General features: G+C 48.9%; 8 protein-coding genes and 1 non-coding gene across 9 annotated transcripts; 5 read left to right on the top strand and 4 right to left on the bottom strand.

Moving 5' to 3' along the window:
* Window positions 1–285: 285 nt before the first annotated feature.
* EV420DRAFT_534866 (uncharacterized protein) lies at window positions 286–2,828 on the top strand. Its single transcript, XM_060482492.1, has 9 exons — window positions 286–373; window positions 432–702; window positions 752–795; window positions 860–1,415; window positions 1,463–1,472; window positions 1,524–1,621; window positions 1,686–2,144; window positions 2,201–2,274; window positions 2,332–2,828. Exons 2-9 carry the CDS (start codon window positions 647–649, stop codon window positions 2,679–2,681), a joined length of 1,647 nt encoding a protein of 548 aa, XP_060329340.1. The 5' UTR covers window positions 286–373; window positions 432–646; the 3' UTR covers window positions 2,682–2,828.
* Window positions 2,829–3,029: 201 nt separating this feature from the next.
* EV420DRAFT_1271878 (capsular associated protein) lies at window positions 3,030–4,597 on the top strand (the record flags this gene model as incomplete). The annotated part of the gene is made up of 5 exons (XM_060467667.1): window positions 3,030–3,759; window positions 3,820–3,907; window positions 3,957–4,129; window positions 4,179–4,352; window positions 4,401–4,597. The coding sequence occupies 5 exons, from the start codon at window positions 3,030–3,032 to the stop codon at window positions 4,595–4,597; spliced, it is 1,362 nt and encodes a 453-aa protein (XP_060329339.1).
* Window positions 4,598–5,161: 564 nt separating this feature from the next.
* EV420DRAFT_t159 lies at window positions 5,162–5,246 on the bottom strand. The gene has a single exon. It is a non-coding gene; the product is annotated as a tRNA-Ala (tRNA).
* A 114-nt stretch (window positions 5,247–5,360) lies between these two features.
* EV420DRAFT_1480899 (uncharacterized protein) lies at window positions 5,361–6,350 on the bottom strand (the record flags this gene model as incomplete). Its single annotated transcript, XM_060469716.1, has 3 exons — window positions 5,361–6,110; window positions 6,158–6,233; window positions 6,298–6,350. The coding sequence occupies 3 exons, from the start codon at window positions 6,348–6,350 to the stop codon at window positions 5,361–5,363; spliced, it is 879 nt and encodes a 292-aa protein (XP_060329338.1).
* Window positions 6,351–6,951: 601 nt separating this feature from the next.
* On the bottom strand, window positions 6,952–8,878 carry EV420DRAFT_1271978 (ornithine-oxo-acid aminotransferase; the record flags this gene model as incomplete). Its single annotated transcript, XM_060467673.1, has 9 exons — window positions 6,952–6,987; window positions 7,040–7,130; window positions 7,184–7,450; window positions 7,499–7,762; window positions 7,817–8,005; window positions 8,063–8,362; window positions 8,413–8,463; window positions 8,515–8,559; window positions 8,733–8,878. 9 exons carry the CDS (start codon window positions 8,876–8,878, stop codon window positions 6,952–6,954), a joined length of 1,389 nt encoding a protein of 462 aa, XP_060329337.1.
* A 723-nt stretch (window positions 8,879–9,601) lies between these two features.
* EV420DRAFT_1550981 (uncharacterized protein) lies at window positions 9,602–11,289 on the bottom strand. Its single transcript, XM_060473459.1, has 3 exons — window positions 10,413–11,289; window positions 10,131–10,358; window positions 9,602–10,079 (listed from the first exon to the last, which is right to left on the bottom strand). Exons 1-3 carry the CDS (start codon window positions 11,142–11,144, stop codon window positions 9,813–9,815), a joined length of 1,227 nt encoding a protein of 408 aa, XP_060329336.1. The 5' UTR covers window positions 11,145–11,289; the 3' UTR covers window positions 9,602–9,812.
* A 196-nt stretch (window positions 11,290–11,485) lies between these two features.
* Window positions 11,486–13,405, top strand: EV420DRAFT_534585 (uncharacterized protein). Its single transcript, XM_060482490.1, has 5 exons — window positions 11,486–12,012; window positions 12,062–12,155; window positions 12,210–12,530; window positions 12,585–12,671; window positions 12,727–13,405. The coding sequence occupies exons 1-5, from the start codon at window positions 11,579–11,581 to the stop codon at window positions 12,946–12,948; spliced, it is 1,158 nt and encodes a 385-aa protein (XP_060329335.1). The 5' UTR covers window positions 11,486–11,578; the 3' UTR covers window positions 12,949–13,405.
* An 860-nt stretch (window positions 13,406–14,265) lies between these two features.
* Window positions 14,266–17,598, top strand: EV420DRAFT_1550967 (uncharacterized protein). Its single transcript, XM_060473458.1, has 6 exons — window positions 14,266–14,707; window positions 14,767–14,783; window positions 15,042–15,369; window positions 15,423–15,648; window positions 15,703–16,148; window positions 16,213–17,598. The coding sequence occupies exons 1-6, from the start codon at window positions 14,577–14,579 to the stop codon at window positions 17,264–17,266; spliced, it is 2,202 nt and encodes a 733-aa protein (XP_060329334.1). The 5' UTR covers window positions 14,266–14,576; the 3' UTR covers window positions 17,267–17,598.
* A 1,279-nt stretch (window positions 17,599–18,877) lies between these two features.
* Window positions 18,878–21,427, top strand: EV420DRAFT_534501 (uncharacterized protein). Its single transcript, XM_060482489.1, has 3 exons — window positions 18,878–19,648; window positions 19,695–20,143; window positions 20,197–21,427. The coding sequence occupies exons 1-3, from the start codon at window positions 19,306–19,308 to the stop codon at window positions 21,211–21,213; spliced, it is 1,809 nt and encodes a 602-aa protein (XP_060329333.1). The 5' UTR covers window positions 18,878–19,305; the 3' UTR covers window positions 21,214–21,427.
* Window positions 21,428–21,501: the final 74 nt, after the last annotated feature.

Genomic DNA, 21,501 nt, shown 5'->3' with positions numbered 1-21,501 from the left:
GCCATGCAGTGGACATCGCCGAACACTGCACCTTGGAAAGATTGACAGACTATATTTGCCGAGTCCTGTTTTCTCTAACCCTTGAGTCACACTAATGCTAAATGCGGGCTGGCGGTTGGCCGACCAGCTCCTTGGTCCTTTCGACACTATTGGTTGTACAAGCATTCTCCTGGTTCGTAAGTTGTATGTTTATCGTTTCCTTTGCAGGTAAAGTACCAGCGGTTTCCTACTGAAACACAGAAACATTCAACTACGATATCAGAACAAGGTCGTCGTTGGTCTTAACCTTGAACCATTGTTAGAACGAACGTCGGGCTCTTGTATTCATATCCCAGATAGAACGGCGTATCGCAGGAGGATTTGTAATGTGCCAGTGCGTTCTGAGTTTGTTTCAGCAAGATAAATCCTTCTGACTCGATGATTCTCCTTAGTACCTCCCTTTCTTCAGCCTCATTCTCCAATACCTGATGACCATCATTCCGCATCAGAACCCTCGGCACGTTTATACCCAGGAAAGTCTATCTCGCGCGTCCATGTGCGACGATTTTGACAAATATACCTCCTCTGAACACGCGACCTCAGCTTGCTTCTAACGCCGACATAAAAAAGCATATGGCTCGCTGAGCTCTTTCTCGATCAAACCACGATGATGTCCCTGGTCGGGCTCATATCTCTGCTGTCATTGGTGTCAGCGCAGACATGGTAGGCTGGAATTTCTTCACAGCATGCATCGGGTTTGATATAGCTATAGGTGCAACAAGAACTACATGAGCACCGAGCCCATCGTGCCTCCAGGTCAGTAGATCGCGATGAATCAGCGATAGACCTTGATCTTGTATAATAGGCGGTGAATTTCCAGTACCTGAGAGGTTCTCCACACCCCTGTTTGCTCTACGATGTGGGCCTGCTCTTCGACCGTACTTGCCAGAAGACCAAGACGGTATTGTTGACGACCCAACCGCCGTATCCATCCTCGTCGATACACCCATTACGTACTCCCTTATTGTCGGCGCGTCACCCATCACTAGCACTCTCGGTGCTACTCTGAAAGTTACTGTGTCTGCTGAAGGGAAGACCCTGGCTAGTGGAAGAGTTCCCTTCAATGCGGCGAAACACGCTCTTCCATTATCCCTGTCTGCCTTGACTCCAAGAACTGAGGTGTACAACATATCCTGTACTGCAGAGACAGAAGTCGGGGAGCAATTCGCGACAACAGCGTTGCTGAGCTATCTACCTGCGCCTCCAGATGACATTGGTTCTGTTACCAAGATGGACACGCGCACCGGCGGTCTACTTGCCCGACCAGCGCACCAAGACGGGGCGTACGAAAGGGTCTTTCCTATTGGTTTCTACACCCAGTTTGACTCATTCCTGGCTGTCAACTTGTCGGCCATTGGAACGCTGAAGGAGCAAGGGTTGGTGTTCATTATAGTGTGTACTGCTTGTCCTAATATTTTGACAGATTCAACATTGTACGGATTTGATTCTTCTATTGTTACCGCTGTACATACCCGATGCTATAGATTCATCCGGTGCCGACATTTTCAAACCTGACGGCACTCGATGAAGTATTAGATGAAATGGAGCGAGTAGGCATCTATCTCATGTACGACATGCGAGCGTAAGAATCACTCCGTAGTTCCTCTTAAAGTTCTCTCATTACTCTCCAGAACGTACATGAACAGTGCATCCGTGACGGAGCAAATCAACCGTATCAAGTCACGCTCCAATCTTCTTTTATGGTACACCGCCGACGAACCAGATGGCACCTCCGACCCCCTCAACGCAACCCTTCTCGCTTCAAACCTCATCACCTCGCTCGACGGCGGAGATGGACAAGGAGGGTCAGGCTACCACCCTGTATCCCTCGTATTGAACTGCGAGAATTACGAGTTTACAGCTTACGCGAGCGGGGCAGATATCGTCATGCAGGATACATACATGATCGGGAATAACGTCACATTTTCGAGCGAATGGGGCACCGTGTGCACGCGTGACTATGGGGATTGTGGATGTGATAATTGCAAAGGCTCTTTTAAGGACATATCGACGAGAGAAGATGAGTTTCGGGAGAGGATATTTGTCAATGGCTGGGAGCTAAATAAGGTGGTCTGGGCGGTCCCGCAAGCATTTGGGAATGAGTCGTATGTTCATATTCCCCCGCTCATCTAACAAGAACTTAGAATGCTCTTTTCTATAGCTACTGGAAGAGATTCCCTACTGGGAAGGAGTTTATTGTTCAGAGTATCGTTGGGATCAACCATGGAGCTCTGGGTAATCATCCGTTCCTGACAGTTGTATAAAAATACGTTGACCTGGTGTTCGTAACAGGCGTCGTATCATGGGATGACCCCACATCTGCCGATATCAAAGCCTCCGCCTCAGCTCTAGCACTTTCCATTCCGACCATTACTTCATTCATTCTTGATCCCAACGTAAATTTCCAGCAAGTGACGACTTCCGACTCGATCGACGTAGGTTTGTGGACGGTAGGAAACAAGACATTAGTTTTGGCAACGAATTTGGACTACGAAGAAAAGGTCCTTTTCTTGGCACAGGTTGGTATAGCTGAAGAGGTCGCAGAGAAAGTATTCGATAGTGGCGCCCAAGTATATATCGGTGGGTTCAGCGTTATTTTGGAATCTGTTGGCTCAGCTGGTTTTATTGTACCGAGTAAATAGTAATATTCACCGGTCCGTATATCTCCAAACTACCCTTCATGTTGCTATGACTGTCATTACTTCTCACAATGAGCCATCGAGGTCGGTAGAAGTAGTTTACTTCTATTTACCTGACCTGTATCAGCGGTGATAGCCAATCAATTCCTGTTTTCCTGCTTTCCTGTCTCCTTACATGTATGTATTCCGATGCTTAGGAATCTCGATATTTACTATATCAAGGCAAGTTGTACCAAAGCCTAATTTGTGGCAGAACGGTGATGCATCACGGGACAGGGTCCTACACAGCTGCAACGTGCTGGGCGCCGTGGGGCGGTGCATTCACCACTCCCTTGTTGATCATGAACGGCGATGAGGGACACATACTATTACAGAAAACATAGAAGGACTCTCACTGCGACTGCCCTTCACTACCACGGCATACTCATCGCATGCACAGCATTCTCTCTCTCTACCGCAATATTCTTCGCCTATCATTTGGGATACTTTTCGACATTTCTTGTATACCTCCCATTTGCGACAGTATGTGTCCCAGCGTTGACAATATTCGATGCCGCCCATATATCTAACTGGTCTCGGTGGACGCCACGGAGGAGAACACGATTCCGATTGTGCTTTATATGGTGCCTTTTCCTTCTGTTCACACCAACTTACCCTTCCTCTTCCTACCTCCGCCATGATGCCCCCATATCCCCCCTTCCGTCAAACAGCACATACTACATTGCGGCTAATCTGTATAATTCAGCAAAGGTCTTACCCTCGTGGACGAAGGAGATGAAGCTCCTCATCGAACACATAGGACGACAAAACGTCTTCGTATCCATCTACGAATCAAATTCCGTAGATGGAACGCAAGATATTCTACGTAACTTTCAGAAGGAACTCGATGAACAGGGCATTGAGAACCATATAGTGGTGCAGGAAGGCATAAGGGATAGGTGGGGGCTGAACAGCCCCGACAGGATTTCTTACATGGCAGATATCAGGAACAAGGCCTTGGAACCCTTGCGTGTCATGGGTGATCAAGATGGCAAGTCCTTTGCGAAAGTCCTGTTCTTTAACGATGTTTATTTTGACTGGAGTTCGTCTTTTCGTTCATTATCCATCGCTTCGGGTATCCTGACACCGTGTTCACAAATAGGAGCTATTGTACGATTAATCAACACGAAGGAAGGAGATTATGATCTCGCTTGTGCTCTTGATTTTGATGGAGTGGGGCTGTATGACATGTGTGTCTTTCCCTGCTTTGCATTATCTATCCTCTTATGACTTTACCAGATGGGTAATACGTGATGCTTGTGGACGGACAGCGAAAGAAATCTGGCCCTATTTTTCCTCGGACTCCCGAGCTGTTAAAAGCCTCCGGAAAGGTGAACCTATCGAGGTTGCCAGTTGTTGGAACGGAGTAGCCGTTTTTGACGCGACGTGGTTTCTTGCGGGGTCTCTTCCCAGTAAACGAAAAGTCTCTTCGTTCTCCATACATGTCCTCACTTTTGTCAGAGTTGGAGCGGAATACACCTACACCTACAGGAGATTATCTCCCCCCGCTACCGTTGCAGTTCAGAGGCAGTACAGAATGCACGTCGTCGGAGTGTTACCTTATAGCTATTGACATGCATTTTTGGAACACTCCCCACCGGCCGAAAATATATGTTAACCCTCAGGTCAACGTCGGTATGTCCGACAAAAGCCTCCCTCTAGCTATGCTGACACCACTTACAGCTTATGATTCACTAAACTTTCTCTTTCATACCAAGTTAGAACACTTGACGTTGTCAAAACCGTGGCGGTTGATATGGCAGGATTGGATTGGGCACAGGATGTTCGGCTGGCTGAGCGACTGGATATGGCTTAAGGAGGATAGATGTTCCGGTAAACATGGCTCAGAAGTTTTCGTGGAGGCGGATTATTGTAGGTAATATTGCTGTCATTGTAATTTATATCGTGAGGTAGTGTCTTTCTTCATGCAATGTGAACGTTTGAACGCTAACTTGATTAGGAGTGGTCTGACTCCCCTTTGACAAAAATACGACTTGGGTTCTGCGAGAGATGGACGTCTATTATAAAGTTTGCGAGTATATCAAATACCCTCCACAGAGCAAGTGAATTACTAGTTTTATTGTCGAGATCACTGCAACAAGGTTAGAGTACTTATTGGCGGTTCACTATAATTACTATTACATGTATATTTCAGTTTACAATTTATAGCCACAGAGGAAGTCTTTATAAATGATTTATTTTTTATTAAAACCAAGAAATTGTGCAAAAACACGTACACAAAGGTTTTTGGAAAAATTCTGCAATTGCGGCGCGTCAGTCATATAATAAGGTAAGTAACAGTTTATACGGTATCAAAACAGCCCCTCCGGCACGGGTTAGTAACAAACCGCAACTTACACCCCCTAAAGGTTTCGTACGCAACCTGGGAACTTCAATATACTTCAAAGACTTCTTAAAAGTGAATCAGTAGTAATTCATTGAAGTGGACACATTGGGAATTGAACCCAACACCTCCCGCAACTGGCATTATGCTAAGCGGGCGTGATAAACCAACTACACCATGTGCCCAACATTTATATACTTGAGACAAATGTAGCCATCGAAGAGCACATAAAATATTGAATACACCCCAGGCAAAACAAGAATCTAACAAGTCCACCATTGACACGATATGAATGCCTACTAGCCCTGGTGTCGCATCCGTATGCCCCACAGGCCGCTTCTGAATTCATATCTATTTCCTGAACCAGCGACAGCTGAATCATACATTACCGACATCTCAAGATGGCCTTCGAATACCTCACAAAGTTCGATCCCAAGTGCACTGTTATCTCTATTGTCGTGCACCGCAGTCCACACAGGCGAACAGTTCACCTTGAAGACGCCTCCAGATGCGGACACAATCCCAGTCACGGGAATGGACGCGTTCCCCACCGCCGATTCGACAACTTCCCCACCACGATGCTGCGGGAAATTGCGTATGTCGCACTTGAACGCGTCGGTAAGCGTGAGAGAAGTGATAGCTAGTTTGTGGGTCTCCCCAGACACTGGGTCACGCATATCAAAACACTGCATCCAGCCCGTTTCGTTGGGATTCTGAGCGTTCGGGAGGTCCGGTATGAAACATCGGATACCACGATCCATGATACCCTGGCTCTGCCACGTTGAGAGGACGTCGAAAATAGCTTCGTAGTTAGGCTGGCTACCGCTCCCAGCTGCACGTACCAGCAAATTATGGGTGATTGGCCAAAAGTCGAAACTTCCGAGTTTGTAGGAGGACTCTGGGGGGATGACTTGGAGTGGCGTGGACGGGTTCAGCGCGACCGTAGGCCGTCGCGCGTTTGCGTATGCACGGGGACGGCTCCTCTGTCGTGCATTGGATGAACCTATGCCTCTCAAGCGTGAAGGTTTGCCGATGGGAGTTAGTGGCGCCTGGAGGGCATTAGTGAATGAGCGGCCGATCATAGCTGTATCCTTACTTCAATGACTTTCATGCGCTTCGAGGACTGGCCTTCATCCTCCTCCTCGCCTGCGTCGGGGAGCATGGAGCGTTTCCTACCTTTTTCTGACATCTAGAGTAATTTTAGGGCTGGCGTTGTCACACCGGAGACTCACTCACCTCACTGGAGATTCCTGTTGGGGGTTAGTGGGAAAGGATGCGTCGGGTGGCATTGTGTATGAATGAATGTTGGTCTATGTTGGTGTGAGCAACGAAACAACAAAAGCTAGTGCCGCACGGCTTGACGGCAGCCTTGTGTCCGGTTTGTCAGGTGAAGCGGAACTGCATAGTAGCTGTGTTGGCAAGCCTACTAGTACTGTTGACTTTCCTCGAAGACTTTTACATGTAGCTCCCCGAGTCCAGATAGTTCCTGTCGCCAAGCCCGACAACCCGTTCACGTATTAGCGGAATGGCTCGCTCAGAAGGATGCCCACCATACAATAACGATTACTTTAAGGTCGTAATGCTTAGTTATGCAAATGCAAGGGGGAAGAAGAGCGTACCATGTCGTGATGAATCCGAGCTTGAACCGGACCCTTGTGCACCTGTACTCGAAGATTTATAGTCATGCACCGGGGGTCGCTTGGAAACCGAAGGAATGAGCGTTATCGATCAGATGGTGAATAATATAAGCTGCTTTAGAACGTCTACCCATTGGCTTTGCCTTGTTTGCCTTGCATAGGCCCCCCTTAGTCATACACGTATGCGTTCTATTTGATACAAACACAATGCCGTGTAGATAACACAGTTAGTAGTACACGCAACACCGATCACCTAATGATCTTCCTCTTCACCCGGAATGACATCCACCTGGAAATTCATCAGTCCACGGATATTGTATAAGGAACGGAATGTATAGTACCTTGTCAAGATCCTCCAAGCACTCCCCAATGATCCTAACAGCCTTCAACAGATCCTCCCCTGATATCACCAGCGGAGGCGCGAACCGAATACTGTAAAACCCCCGGTAAGGTCACCAAATGGAAGGAACGAAAGCTTATCTTACATATTCACATGTGTCGGTTTCGCCAACACGCCTCGACTCTTCAAAAGCAAGCACAATTGCCATGCCGTACGTCCCTTCCTACTCTTACTCTCATCAATGACGACCGCGTTCAACAGCCCCCTTCCGCGCACGGTTTGCACCAGCGGAGAATTGAGCTTGGTGACCGAACTTCGGAAGAGTTCTCCTAGCACCATCGCACGCTCCGCCAGACGCTCTTCGACTAGTACATTGAGAGCCGTCATCGCTACAGCACATCCTAGTGGGTTTCTGAATAAACAGATTAATAGATGTAAAAGAGACAAAATAGAGACCGACCCTCCATAGGTACTGCCATGCTCGCCGGGTTTGATACAAAGCATGATGTCCCGATCGGCCAGGACGGCAGAAACAGGGTACACACCGCCAGACAAGGCCTTGCCCAGCAGGACCATATCTGGTCGGACGTTATCATACTCGCAAGCCAGCATCTTTCCCGTTCGACACAGTCCTGTTTGGATCTCATCACAGATAAGGAGCACGTTGTGCTTCTTGCACAGAGCATGCACGCGTGAGAGATATCCCTCTTCGGGAACAACAATTCTGCCACGAACATGTTAGATCAAGTATATGTAAAGGAGAGCTAAAACCACGCACCCAGCTTCGCCCTGAATCGGCTCCACAAGGAAAGCTGCGACATTCCTACCATGCAGTTCAAGCGCTCGTTCCACATCCTCCACGACACCATATCTGATGGTGCTCAACTGGGAGCCGTCAAGATACGTAGGTCCGACACCTTCAAGGTAAGGTCCAAAACCGGTGCGGCTGTCCGGATCGGTACTCATACTATCTTTCCATGAAACAAACTCAGTAGAGGTTCCCCACGAGGCAGAAGAAACGCACCTGATGACACCCAGCGTCCGCCCGTGAAAGTTGCCTTCCACGCTCAGAATCATAGCCTTGCCTTCGGGAACACTCTTCTTCATATAGGCCCACTTGCGTGCGAGCTTCAGCGACGTCTCGACAGCCTCTGCACCAGTATTCATGGGCAGGACCATATCATAGCTGAACATCTCTGTGATCTGCTGAGCGAAGCGGCCAAAGACACTATTGTAGAAGGCCCGAGAGGACAGGGTGAGCTTCTGGGCCTGCTCGATGAGAGTCGCGACAATCTTTGGGTGACAGTGTCCCTGATTTACGGCCCTATTACCGCATCTGAGAAAATCGAAGCAATCAGGAGGAAAAATACTGACGAATAGGCAGAAAGCATGTCGATGTACTCCCTGCCTTCTGGGTCCAATACTCTATCAGGATCTAATCAGATTAAGCATATTTCGGCGGCAAAAAGAACTCACTTGGCGCCTTTTGCGGAATCGAAGACGACGGGTAACGGATGGTAGCTGATAATAGCAAAAAAGCCGCAGGTCAGTAGGTGTTGTATAAATGGAACAGATACGAACGACAAAATTTTATATAAAGCGGCGATGATTCAGGCCCTGTGGCGTCCTTTCCTGCACATGATGATGGCTCTCCTCATGTCCAGCAAGAAACAACGAGAAGAAGGAATACTCACTTGTGCGCCCCGTACTTGTTCTCCATCTGGATAACACCCGCCGACGTCAAGTGAACGCCACGTCCGGTAGCCTTCTCGACACTTTTGGTGTCATTCTTGATGCCGTTGGAATAGCCATTGGTGCTCGTAATAGCGGTTGGAGACATATTTCTTGGTTTGTTGCTTGAGAAAGGTATTTCTTGACAAATTTACGAATTTCTGTCGATGATGATGGTGGTGATAATCAGAGATGCGATGCGCAAGACGGAGCCCTCAGCTGAGGCGCTGACAAATCATATCCAACCGATTGCTCATGCTCCGCCCGTCGCGCTTCCCCCAGCCAAAAAATTTTCCTATGGCTCCTGTCTTGTTCCGATAAACGCGGTGGTAGCCGAAGCCGAAGGTCTTGGTACTGTATTCGAAAGTTCCGCGATTTTATTTTGTACCCATTGAGGTGAGAATTTATGTCGAATGAGAGTAGACTCAAGAGGAATTTTAAACCTTCCTTATAGTATCGACAGAATCACAATTCAATCGCCGTTGAACTCGTAATGGTAGTCGTTAATATAATTTCAAGCTTCACGTCGCATTACAAGATTTTGACCCGAAAAAAACTGCGACTGGGCCTGTTCTCTCGAAGCTACTAAAGTTCGGCCTACAAGCAATTGTTATTGGTACAGTAGCTACTTTTCGGAGCGATCCATTCTACTAGTGGCACCGTACGTGAAAGGCTGGTCCGGCTTGGCGACAAGTCGAATCATCTAGATTCGATGAGCTGTATGGATACGGATGGTGCGCGCAGCCCTGGTACTACCGCTAAAATAATACACCGTGATGTTTCCCGATGCCATTATTCAGAGTTTGACGCAGTATCTCACGGGAATATGGTTTCTTTCGCCTTGCTATACATGAAAATTTTCAGATTAACACGGCATACGACAACTTCAAGGGGTCCAATACATCCCCCAGACTGCTCGGCTGTTGGTTCTAAAAGATCTGACGTCGAGAAATAATGCTAAGATGATACATAAGCTGCAAGATGTTCTACGCAACGAAAGTGGTGATGCAACGATCTGTTGCATCGTAAGACCAGATGACGACCTAATCCTTCCCTCGCCATCCATCAGCTGCAGTCCCAAACTCAAACCAAGCTGGTTCCTCATAATCCCTAGCTTCCGTATGGACAATGTCTCCCTTGTCATCTCGTTCCAAGCCTATGGTTGCCCGATTAACCCACGAAACCGTACGCAGAGTCTCCACGAGCTCTCCGTATGTCCTCGCCTTCCCCATATAATCGGCATCGATGTCGCCAAAAAAATGGATGTGGGTAAGACGAGGTGCTTTTGTAAGGTTCGATATCACGGAGTCCTAAGAAATTTTGAAACCTGCATAATCGGTTTACTGATAAGAAGAATCTACCTCGTAGCCATTGTACAGCAGTAAAGTCTCCTCTAGGGAAGTAAAATCATCCATGGGAGGAAGAGTTGGGACATATCTTATTGTGTCCCAGACACTAACACGTCCAATGCACAGCTTTTTAAGCTTACCTACGGAAAGATTCTCAAGGATGGCACCAAGAAACATGTGGTATATGGGAATCAATATGACGAGTACTTCCAGATTGGGGAACGATCCTGCAGGAAGCTCCTATATGGCCAATGAATGAATATGAGGAAAACAAAGTTAGCTAACGGTACGAACCGCGAACCACTGAGCCATGTCGATACCAAGTTGATCTGAGGGATCTGGGGTAGATCGAAGATCAAGATGATTCAAGAGATGTTGCTGTGGTTCTGAAAGGGAGGAGATTCCATCCAAGGTCTGCATGATCGTATAATCTTCGTAGTCTCCTCTTGCCTCGATGATCTGCACACCTTCAACATGCGCATATTCCAAGATGGGGCCACTGCAGACACAGTCAAACCTGACGTGCTTTAGAAACGGCCGCGAGTAGTCCAAAGAGAAGGCATTATCGTCCAGCCCACACGCTGAGATAGAAAAACTTTCGAGCGCTGGCATTTTGAAGATGATCGGGATGAGGATAGTGGATAAACATGTGCCGTCATCATTGAGGTGGTCGTATTCGCATTCTACTGATGCATGAGTGACACCGGCGAAACGAGGGAGCTGCTTGACTAAGATTTCGGACATTTTGATGTCTGGGAAGCCACTGCAGCGAAAAGAGATAGACTTGACCGAGTCACGGCGGTTTTTATTGGAATAGACGGAGCGAAATTTAGAGTAAAATCTGTGGCTTTCGGTAAGGGGTAAGGAAAGCGCAATGTTTATCTCTCGAAACGTCAAAGGACGCGCAATTGCGAGAAGAGTGCGATTGCCAACAAGGCAGATGTTATTGAGCGTGACATTTTCGCCATGAATATTGGAAAATATTGTGTGCAGCAGCTCAGTGGGGAGGTCGACTAAGTTCACCATCGAGCACCCTGATTATTCTGTCAAATCCGCCTCGTCGCAAAAGTAAGTGATAGCCTCACCTATTTCACTTTGTGAAATGCTGAAGAGAAACTGAAATATGGCGTCTATTGGGGACGATAGGTATAGCCACGAATAAGTATCTCGGTTTGATTAATGGTACTGATTCTATTCCCAATATGTTTATTTGTCTCTCCAACTACGACGCAAAAAATGCCGATGAGTTTGTACCGATTCCGCTCCTAATATGTCCATTTCACCCTCAAAACTGATTTCGGTCAAAGTTGCGTTCCGGGCCGAAAGGTATTGTGCCGTAAATGCCGATCGAGAACTACCACGATTTGCGCGGATTTTCTCATCTATGCTTTCTTTCCTTTTACCGTTTCACAATCGCGTCAAGCCTTGCTTTGGGTATTTCTCTCTTATTTTTGCCCTCAATGCTTCTTCACGCAAGCTCGGTCTTTTCCCGCTCTTCAACGGCTATTTTGAATCACATTTCCCAACTCGCTGGCCAGTATTCTCGCCACCACCTCCTGTTTTCGCTTTCTCCCAACGTCGACGCGTCGGAACTCTCTCAACTCGTCCAAAACTTGACTACGTTCTCTTCGAATACTGTTGGCTGCCTCTCAGCACCAGTATCCATGGACATGATATCTTGTTCGCTGGCCATTTTCGACGGAAACTGTATCCCTTTTCGTTCAACCATTCCCGGTGTACCATCGCCTCAGGTTGGACGATGGCATTCCTTCAGAAAGAAGGACAAAGACGCGCCTTTTTTTGAAGGAGAATACAGAGAAGGTGTGGATTGGGAAGATGTATGGAGTAAGAGAACGGCGACACTGGAATTGCCAGATAGTCTTCAAGATCTACAGTGCATATCTACTTCGTTTTCTCTGTTTTCTGCTAATCAGGTCTTTTAGGCGGGATTCCGTTGATGCTCTGATTTACTTCTCGGATGCGGCTCCTGAGGGATTGAGAAGCTCGTTTCATACGAATTTCCCCACCTCCTCAAAGGTACGTTTTACTTATCGAAGTGCTATAATACGGGTATTAATTCATGAAGAACAGTTGGGTTTTATCCCTACTTCTACACCATTTATCACCGGACGGCCTGTGACCCTGTTCCAGAACCAGCGGATATGGGACTCGGGCGCAGTTGGCGTCGCATTGACCCACGCAAAGGATGTTCGTTCTATGCTTAATTATCATGGGCTTGTCCCTCTGTCATCAGCTATGACCGTCTCGGAAAGCGAGGGCAACTTGGTGAACACACTGGACAGGCGGAACCCTACTCAGCTCTTACTCTCCGCTATACGAGCTCATAATTTATCAGCAACGTCTTTAAAAACTGAAGAAGAGTTCTATCTAATGACGGAAGATACCCAAGTTGTCAGTATATGCTGTGTTTCCATGATTTACCAGTTTACTCATCTGTTGCGGCAGGCATACACCATAACCGCTGGTGATCCATCCCGTGGTACAATATCTCTGAACACCGATCAAGGTCCTGGTGTCGGTTCTCGTGTTCGGGTAAGCTTTGTATCCATCTTGGATCTAGCATCTGGCTGACCTGGGTCACTCGTAGTTCTATCATCGGCCAAAATCCTCATCGGGGAGAACCTTGACCTTCGAGAAACCACGGACGACCGTGTTCAAGTTCATGGTCGCAGATGATGGCGTTTCGGTGCAAAGCGACGCTGTCTTGGAAGGTCTCTTCTTTTCCGCGAGTGAGAATGGATTTTTGTACCAGCAGCATGCAGCTTGTACTATCCCTGGCGCAACCGCGACGCTAGAGATCGAACAATGACCATGCTGGAATGGCATGCCGGACGTCTCTCCGGGATGGGACGAAGAGGTCATGTATACCAGATGCCGTGAAAGTCCATTTTGTGCTCCAGGAGTGCACACGCATTGATTTCAGGCGTCGCTGGCTATGGAAGAACGATTTTCATTCCACTTGCGGTCGATATACAATGCGTACGGCTCAATGTGCTGTACAGGTGAGCATTTTCACTAGTAATGACAGTCACGACCTTCCTTCTCTTCACCCTCATATCCGCGACGCTTCGCTCTCTGGTGCCTGTGGAGTTTATTTAAACTCCGTGGCGGTCTTGTCAACCTCGTCGTTGCATGCGTTTTTATAAATTTAGTCATTTTAGTGTGTTCCTTTTCCCTAGGAAGCCTCTAGGGCTGGGGAGAAGTATAACGCAAAGGTGAGTGGGGCGCCGTCTGTGTGTCGTTCCATATCTGACATAGGGACGGTACTGACGGTAACTTGAACCCTGATAAGTAGTCGCCACGAATCCTTTGTGGTTCCCGGGTGCTATCATAGGGACGCTTAACCTCGCGTTTACCTCGTTTTAAGCCGCCCAGGGGTATTACTCATCCGTTCCCGGGATCGGAATCAATGACGCACGTCTCTATGGAGCAGAAGGGCCCTCTCTTGAACTGGTGGAGGATCCGCCCCGTGGGCATGGTGATGAACGCGAGGAATCGGACTTAGGTCCCCGCCTCTCTAGCATTACTTCTGTCATTTATTGGGCCCAGGTGCGCACGGATCAGCGTGAATTAACTCCCGTATTAATGGATTAATGGATTCGAAGACAAGACTGACTAATATTGTGCCTTCCTCATTCCTGGATCACCATAACGACGCAACTATACTTGGGTATGCAATGTGCAAGGCCGTGTGGTGCGTTCGGTCTCGGTAGTGATTGGCGCGCTGTAACCACTACGAAGGGGTCCACGTACGGGGTGGCGCTTCCAGCGGCCTTTTATGGAGGAGACGGCATTCTGCTGTGTTTGTTGCCACGGGGTGACTTCTTCCCTGGGTTCGACCACAAATGCTTTTGAGGTCTTCGCTGGTTCTTTCTCAGCATCAGACGGGACTTCTCGTCGTCCTCTGTCAGAATATCACACCCGTTCTTTGCATCATTCTGGATGGGATCTTGCATTAAGGTTTTGGGGCGCGGTGCACAGGCGCTTTTTGTATCTAGCTAGCGCCATTTGGATACCACTTTGAGGGGCCATAGTTTGTTCAATGAATCTTTTTGCGAACGGGGGCTCTGTTTTAAAGATGATTAATAGTCGACCTGGCTAGAATGTACCAGCGAAACGGAGCTCTGGAAAGCAGCAAAATAAAAGTTAAGATCATCAGCCGGGGTGGCGCTGCTGCATTCAGACTCCGCGAACACGTTTTCAATTTCAGGCTTGACGCCCTGCTGACGCGTCCTGACCTCGAAAGGAGCTGTTCGGATCCGAACCCACAGTCATCATCGACTCAGCCTCCAATTTGTTTTTCACCCTCAGCCTCTCTTAATTACCGACTATCACTTCACCTTCCAGCTTTCAACCTGTGCTACCCACCGCCCCCTTCCTACTTCGCCACATTGGATCACCAAATCCAAGTCCCTTTCTTCCTTGCTTTCCACTTCCATGGACGCTCTCAAATCACTTGTTCAGCCTCTCGTAGGCGGCGCCGCCGGGTCGTCGGTCATTGACGGTATGAAGCTTGTTGTCCTGGGGGGAACAGTCGAGACCGCTAGACGGGTGTCGAGTTCCGCTTGGTGAGTCATTAGCGCCTGCTGCTCGATGTCGTCGCCTAATCCTTACGTCGGTGCTACAGGTCACATTTTGTCAACTGTGAGTGTCTCGTCTCTCCTTCCTTCTCCCTCCCTCTCTCTTGGCTTCTCTGCGGTCGCATGGGGCCTCACCCCAGATGCATGTCCTCCACGAGATGCAGGCCCATTGCCTTTATTGTTCCTGTGGCACAGTGTATAATTTGTTTATCCGACCCCACTTGCCTTGGGGCTATTGGGTCGGAAGCGGCACCGGGTCCTATAACTCATCATGCTTCTCCGTCCTGCATTACTGGACCGTAATTGACCATTCACTTTCTAGCCTTCTTCCTTACGGCACACTTCTCGGAAGAAGACTATCCCTACGACTGGTTAATGCTCTGGCTCTCACGACAGCCAGAATGGCAGCGGTCAAGGGAGTTCGAGACTACCACACGATCTTCCTCCGGTTTTGCACGGACCGCTGATAACTCTTTCGGCGACGACGAAGACGACGAAGAAGAAGACGACGAACCTGGAAGAGTCAAGACACGGGTCGTATTCCAGCCGACTTTTGACACAACACATACCATATTTTATAGGGGTCATTGGTTGCGCATCAAGAGAGGCAGGAAGAATGATGGTAGCGGATGCGAAGTCTTGTCCATCAGGTGCTTATCATTTCTTTTCGCCTTCTCTCGCTCCGCTCATTAGGCGTCCTCAGTGTTGTCGCCCGCAATAATTCCATCCTCAAGCAGTTAGTCCTCCAAGCAAAACGGGAATACGAAGCAGAAGCAGTTCATCGCATTCAAATCTATTTTGCCGATTCCCATGGAAGCTGGCGTTGGACGGATTCACGGCATAAGCGTCCTATGGGCTCTATCGTGCTCAACCCAGGCGTCAAGGAGATGCTTCTTGGTGACACGCGGGATTTTTTGAAGTCGGAGCAGGTGCGTAATTTCTGTTCTTCGTGGGATTTGTACTCACGGAAGTTACTCCTGCAGTGGTACGCTGACCGTGGCATTCCCTTCCGCCGAGGCTATCTTCTCCACGGTGTCCCCGGATCCGGCAAATCGTCGCTTATACACGCTATAGCAGGCGAGCTTATGCTGGACATTTACGTCGTGTCGCTCTCGTCCTCGTGGATAAGCGACAGCACGTTGACGACGTTGATGGGCCGTGTCCCGTCAAGGTGTATTCTTCTTCTGGAAGACTTGGATGCTGCCTTTACCAGAAGCGTGTCGAGGGACAAGAACTCGAGTGGTAACCCTGAAGGCAACAACAATGAGGGTGACAATGACCAGACCAATACCACAACCCCAGCGGGCCCATCCACGGGTCGAAGGAGGCACCAGAGAGACCAGCTATCCGATGTCAACACACTGAGTTTGAGTGGCTTGTTGAACGCACTAGATGGTGTGGCGGCGGCAGAAGGCAGGCTCCTCTTTGCGTAAGTCTTTCCCCATTCCCATCTGTTCCCCTAGATACGGTACTGACTCGGCGGCTTTGGACAGAACAACAAATCACCTTGAGCGCCTCGACCCTGCACTTTCTCGACCGGGGCGTATGGACGTCTGGATAGAATTCAAGAATGCGTCCAAATGGCAGGCTGAAGCGCTCTTCCGGAATTTCTTCCCCTCAGTAGAAGAGCCTGCTGCATCCTGCAATGGCGTCCCCCCTCCGGGGCCCACGTTAAGTGACATGGACGAAGCCGAGCTTGAAGGGATTGACATCCCATCACCTCCACAGACCCCTAGCTCGGGCTCGTCGACGCTGTGGTCCCTCTCGCCTTCCTTTGCATCGTCGACGTCTTCGCTACCTCCTTCGCCGAAGAACAATGGTGGCGCTACGTCCAAAGGCAGCAAGGCGCTACCCCAGTTTGGGGCTAACAACCAAGCGTACCTGCCTCCGCCGGTAGAAGAGCACATTGCAAGCAGTCAGCATTCGGCGAAGCCGTTGGACGCCGCCAAGCTTGCTTTGCTGGCAAAGAGGTTCGCGGATGCTATCCCAGAGGAGGAGTTCAGTGTTGCGGCGTTGCAGGGGTACCTCCTCAAGCACAAGAGTAACCCTGACAAGGCGGCGGATGAGGCGGCAGAGTGGGTTGTAAGCGAGCGGGAGATGAAGGTGAGGTTGCAGGTGGAGAAGGAGAAACGGGAGAAGGAGGAGAAGGAACGTAAGGATAAGAAGAAGAAGGAGAAGGAGGATGAGAAAAAGAAGCAGCAGAATCTGGAGAAGGACGAGCTGGAGAAGCTAAAGAAAGAGCTGAAGGAGAGGGAAGAGAGAGATAAGGAGAGAGAGCAAGCTGCTGCTGCTGCTGAGACGGAGACGGAGCCGGCACCGGCGCCTGTGATGCAAGAAGTCGTCGTTGCAGTGCCTACTCCCCCGCCGGAACCGGAGGCACCTGCACCTGAGCCTGCTGCTGTTGTCGTTGTCGAAGATACCAACACCGATTCTGACAGTGACAGCGACGAGGAGAACGTTCCCCCGGAACCCGCCGTCCAGACTGATGCTGACGAGTGGGATGCCGCCTGGACGTCGCCTCCGACGGGCAAGTGGGCGAAGCATTGACTACACTCGGAAACGGACACTGACCTGGAAAAGGAACCTACTTTAACCCCCCTGCCATTAACTGATCTGCATGCCATCCAGCATGTTCATGTGTATTATCCCATCATCATCCGGTTTTATTTTCACCTGTACGCTATCTTATTGCACCTCATCCCGCGATAAACGTCCCACCCCACCGCACCCCACCCACCGCATTTGTTGTCCATATTACATATATCTGTCTCTGTTTTTTTAGCTTTCGGATTCGTGTTCTTTGTGTATGGTTTGTGTATCTGTGATGAAAATATATTTGGTTCAACGACAATGACCGATAGTACGGGGTGCAGATGCGTTTCGTTTTCATATATGGGAAGGGTGAAATGAATCAATGCTTCCTCTACACACTAGGGATCAAAAGAAGTAGAAGAAGCGTAAAGCTGCTCGGCCTTTGCCGGTTCGTTTTTCTACGCCGATATCCACGGTGCTGCGCGAGCTCTCACTGCTTAGTTGGATCTCACACGAGATGCGCATTGTACTTTTTTTATCGGTTTCCTGATCATGCTCTATTTGAGGGTCAGGAAATGATCTTGGATTCGTATGTGCTATTATGGTTTCGTTGCCTTATGCGAAGTGTTTGTGCATCTTGCATGGGTAGCCATTGTATTTATCTCTTCGAGGCATTATTTTCTTTGCTAGAACCGTCACATCAATCCGGAAAGTCGCGTTCTTTATCGGTAAGGGTGCTAGTTGCCGCGATCATGAATACGGGTGCTTACTAGACCTAGATATTGGTCTATGTTCACCAGAAGGGATTTAGATTAATAAAATCTACTTTCCCTTCACAATAGAAAATAAATTGATAGGTCATCTGGTCTCAACGTTTTCAAGTTATTTACCCACATACAGCTAAGATCTCTAAGAGTAGCCGGCAGGCTTTCACCCGCCTTAAACACCGTATATCGTCTATAAATATGCGGGCGGCCATTACCCTTTCTGGAGAAGGTGACTTCTGTCAATCAGATCAAAGCAAATTCATGAAACCCCAAATTTCCATTCCCTGGTTCCCCTTTTATTGACATGGCCGTATTATCATCGCAGACGCGCCACTTTTAGAGCGCCTCATGTTGGGGCGTTTTTTTTGGCGTCAGAGCTGACTGGTCGGCTCTTGCGTTACGACCACTATCATCTCAACCTCAGGCTTTTTTTTTTCTTTCTCCCTTCCAATTTCGTGTCCCATTTACGCTGATAGGAGTAAACCGCCCTCGATCTTACTGAACTCGGAGTAATCGGCTAGAGCAGTGCAACAATGCAGTCAGCTTCGTCATACCCTACGTCGCGTAATAGTAAGGACTCCAAGTCGATTCCTGGTTGGAGATATGCTCATCATCAATAGCCCCCGAGCTTCGAGATGACGAGTATCATTATGTTGAAGAGTTTCACAGGGGTCCGACGGTCGTAATCCACAGGCAACACAAGACTTACCGTGAGTGGTATGAACAACCTTTTGGCTATGATGCTGATACACCATCAAATGCCAAGATGCTACTTACGAGGGCTCCTTGTCATTGTCCGTAATGATATACCGGTTCTCAAGTATGTAGCTTTATTCCCGATCATAACTCCACCGCAGCTGTAGTGTGAGTATCTCCCAGTTCCGCCCCTTACCCCAGGCCATCTAACAAAATTACAGGTCAGATGTCAAAGAACGGATAAGCCTTACAGAGAGGAGGCAGCAATACTTTGTAAGACATTATTGATCGTGTTCAGTTCGGATCGCGGGATTCGATCGCGTCAGGTCAGGTGACGACGCGTCTACCAAACAGGAGCAATCGTTGCCACTGCTGCTTCTTCGTCGCACAACCTCCAAATTCTAATTCTGACCCGAATTTGATCCAAATCCGACTACCTCTCGGGATACTCTACAACTGTACTGTGCCGTTCGGAGGCATCATTGACTCACAGTACTGTGCATTTTTTCTACAGCGTTGTCCTGTTCGCTAACCACCATCTTCTAGCTAAATCCAGCGTTCTAGCGCTCTGAATGTCTGCGGTCGACGTAAATGGCTGCATTATATCTTCATAATGCAATTTTTTCCCCCGAGCCAGCAGAATTGCCACCCTCACATTCGCGGACAATCTCGACGGCGACGTTGAGGACTATCGCTTCAGATAACTCTCATCCGACGGAACCGCTACTGAATCCATTGTACTCTGGTTCAGCGTATCTCGACCTTCTCGAGCGACAGCCAACTCATCCTCGAGGTCCGAGTCCAGGGTGGGATATGGGGTTGTCCCTTGACGACACACCAACAGTAAGGGAACGCAAGGGGTACTGGGAAAAGGCTGTTCGCCGGCGTTTAAAGGTTCTAAAGCTAACCGTGTCGGTATTCGAAATGGTCATGGGTAGGTCTCAATTGCCGGCCTGTGACGTCTCGCTAATGTGTTGTAGGTGCCTGGGCCATTTACAACACGGTCCGATATTTTCTGGCCTTTGCTGTTTACCAGTCTATCACCGGTCAGGACGTTTCTCTCGCCCTAGGGACCAGTACAGCTGTCTCCGCAACGTTTTTGTTATGCCGTGTCATCGTGTCTTTCTTCCAGACCCAGTTGATACGCGCTCACGTTCATCTGCATTCAATTCTCCTCACACGAACCATATTTCGCTTCCTTGCATCTATATTCCTGTTGGGACCTGCGATCGTCGCGTTTGCATTAACATTCGTTTGGCGAAGTGTTCCCGAAGAGCCTGAACTTAACTTGTCACAACGATGTGGGCTCGACCTTGATGTAGTTTGGGTCGTGTCATCTTCGAGCGCGACGTGTCAGGGCAGAGCGCACAATTGGGCATCCTGGCTAGGCTTGTCTATTCTTCGCATCTTCATTACTTTGGCTATCATTGCAAGTCGTTCTCACACTCACCGTATTCGCGTACTCATCATTACTCTGTTTAGATTCCTTACAACTTGTCTTCTTCTGCCTATCAGGTTACTCGCCGCCCCTCCCAAGCAGCCCGCAGACGCAGGCGCCGCCGCCACCGCCCCGCTAACCCCGAATCAGTCGATCAGTCGATGTCTTCCTCTCCCCTTATGGCTGCCTCCTTTCATACCGCGCCCACCACTCAGTCTTCCAATCCACACTTATGCTCTACTTCTACCATCACATCCTCACCGCGAATGCAGAAATCCTTACGAAGTTCACGAAATACCTCGATAAGAAGCATTCCTATATCTGATTCCCCTCCATCGGAAGAAGACTCATCCTCCACGGAAACTCACAATGTCCATCATCATACACCTATTCCTAGCGGTGAAAAATCTCGTACATCAAGTTCGAGTGCCACCCCTCAAACTCCGACACCACCGCTTCCCGTAGTTTTGGACAGTGACCGTGATCTCTACAACTTTGTCGACCAATTCCGTTCACTCGTATCCCAAATCAGCCGAGAGACCGATGAAGGTCTAGAATATGCTCGTCCTGATGGGTCTTCGAGTTCTCGTTCCGAAAGCATGGCGAGTTCGTACTCGTACTCCGCCGCTATTGGATACGACGAATTTGGAAGGCCCTATCCACCGGATGATCATGTTCGGGTACTGGGAGGATACGTACGCCGAATGCCTACGATTGAGAGTATTGGTTCGCGTGAGATGGGCACGACGTCGAGTCTACACACTGTCGAGCGAATGGCTTCAATCAGTCGACCACCAACGCGGAACACGCTTCCAATGTCGAGTGAGCCTCCGAGCCGGTCCAATAGCTTGCTTATGAGCGCGTGTGGAGAGCTTGGAGAGCTTGTTGCTGACCACGTGGATACACGAGGCAGTGCAAGTACTGGTGGGAGCCAACCTTCAACGACGAGTACAATGTCCTACTATACTGCGGGGAGTGGGGCTGCGAGTCCAGTGCTGGAGACACACCCGACGATCGTGGAAGGACTGCAGTACATCCCAGGGTCTCCTTCTCCGCTCTGATTCATCCATTCTTTTTTTCGGTTTTCTTTCGGACGGATGATGGAACATTGGAGCTTGATCTATCCGTAACTTATCATCATTTACTGTGACTATAGATTTACTCAAGTCAATACTGTACTTGTACTCATCGGTACCCAATGGTTGTTATACTAATCCAGTGATTTATTTGCACTGGAATGCTTTTGTTGAAATTCGCTGTTGTGTCCCTCAGCGTACTTGTTTAATCCGTCAGAGTTACTGGTAGACGCCAAGGCCGCTTCAAATTTCACTGATCTAACGGTGAGAATG

Source organism: Desarmillaria tabescens (genome assembly GCF_030435595.1).
Source record: "Desarmillaria tabescens strain CCBAS 213 chromosome Unknown EV420scaffold_23, whole genome shotgun sequence".
In the NCBI taxonomy this organism is placed as follows: Eukaryota; Fungi; Basidiomycota; class Agaricomycetes; order Agaricales; family Physalacriaceae; genus Desarmillaria; species Desarmillaria tabescens.
The sequence above is the reverse complement of the archived record's forward strand: the minus strand, read 5'-3'. Positions and strand labels throughout refer to the sequence as shown.

Bases quoted from the DNA above. Each gene is read 5' to 3' on its own strand.
- EV420DRAFT_534866 (XM_060482492.1), top strand. From the start codon at position 647: ATGATGTCCCTGGTCGGGCTCATATCTCTGCTGTCATTGGTGTCAGCG. The intron at 796-859 runs GTCAGTAGATCG...GTGAATTTCCAG, and splicing joins CGAGCCCATCGTGCCTCCAG to TACCTGAGAGGTTCTCCACA. The intron at 2,145-2,200 runs GTATGTTCATAT...TCTTTTCTATAG, and splicing joins CAAGCATTTGGGAATGAGTC to CTACTGGAAGAGATTCCCTA.
- EV420DRAFT_1550981 (XM_060473459.1), bottom strand. From the start codon at position 11,144: ATGGTGAACTTAGTCGACCTCCCCACTGAGCTGCTGCACACAATATTT. The intron at 10,359-10,412 runs GTTCGTACCGTT...TTGGCCATATAG, and splicing joins ACATGGCTCAGTGGTTCGCG to GAGCTTCCTGCAGGATCGTT. The intron at 10,080-10,130 runs GTAGATTCTTCT...AAAATTTCTTAG, and splicing joins TGCTGTACAATGGCTACGAG to GACTCCGTGATATCGAACCT.
- EV420DRAFT_534585 (XM_060482490.1), top strand. From the start codon at position 11,579: ATGCTTCTTCACGCAAGCTCGGTCTTTTCCCGCTCTTCAACGGCTATT. The intron at 12,156-12,209 runs GTACGTTTTACT...CATGAAGAACAG, and splicing joins ATTTCCCCACCTCCTCAAAG to TTGGGTTTTATCCCTACTTC. The intron at 12,531-12,584 runs GTCAGTATATGC...CTGTTGCGGCAG, and splicing joins TGACGGAAGATACCCAAGTT to GCATACACCATAACCGCTGG.
- EV420DRAFT_1550967 (XM_060473458.1), top strand. From the start codon at position 14,577: ATGGACGCTCTCAAATCACTTGTTCAGCCTCTCGTAGGCGGCGCCGCC. The intron at 15,370-15,422 runs GTGCTTATCATT...AGGCGTCCTCAG, and splicing joins TGCGAAGTCTTGTCCATCAG to TGTTGTCGCCCGCAATAATT. The intron at 16,149-16,212 runs GTAAGTCTTTCC...GGCTTTGGACAG, and splicing joins GAAGGCAGGCTCCTCTTTGC to AACAACAAATCACCTTGAGC.
- EV420DRAFT_534501 (XM_060482489.1), top strand. From the start codon at position 19,306: ATGGCTGCATTATATCTTCATAATGCAATTTTTTCCCCCGAGCCAGCA. The intron at 19,649-19,694 runs GTAGGTCTCAAT...AATGTGTTGTAG, and splicing joins GGTATTCGAAATGGTCATGG to GTGCCTGGGCCATTTACAAC. The intron at 20,144-20,196 runs GCAAGTCGTTCT...TACTCTGTTTAG, and splicing joins TCATTACTTTGGCTATCATT to ATTCCTTACAACTTGTCTTC.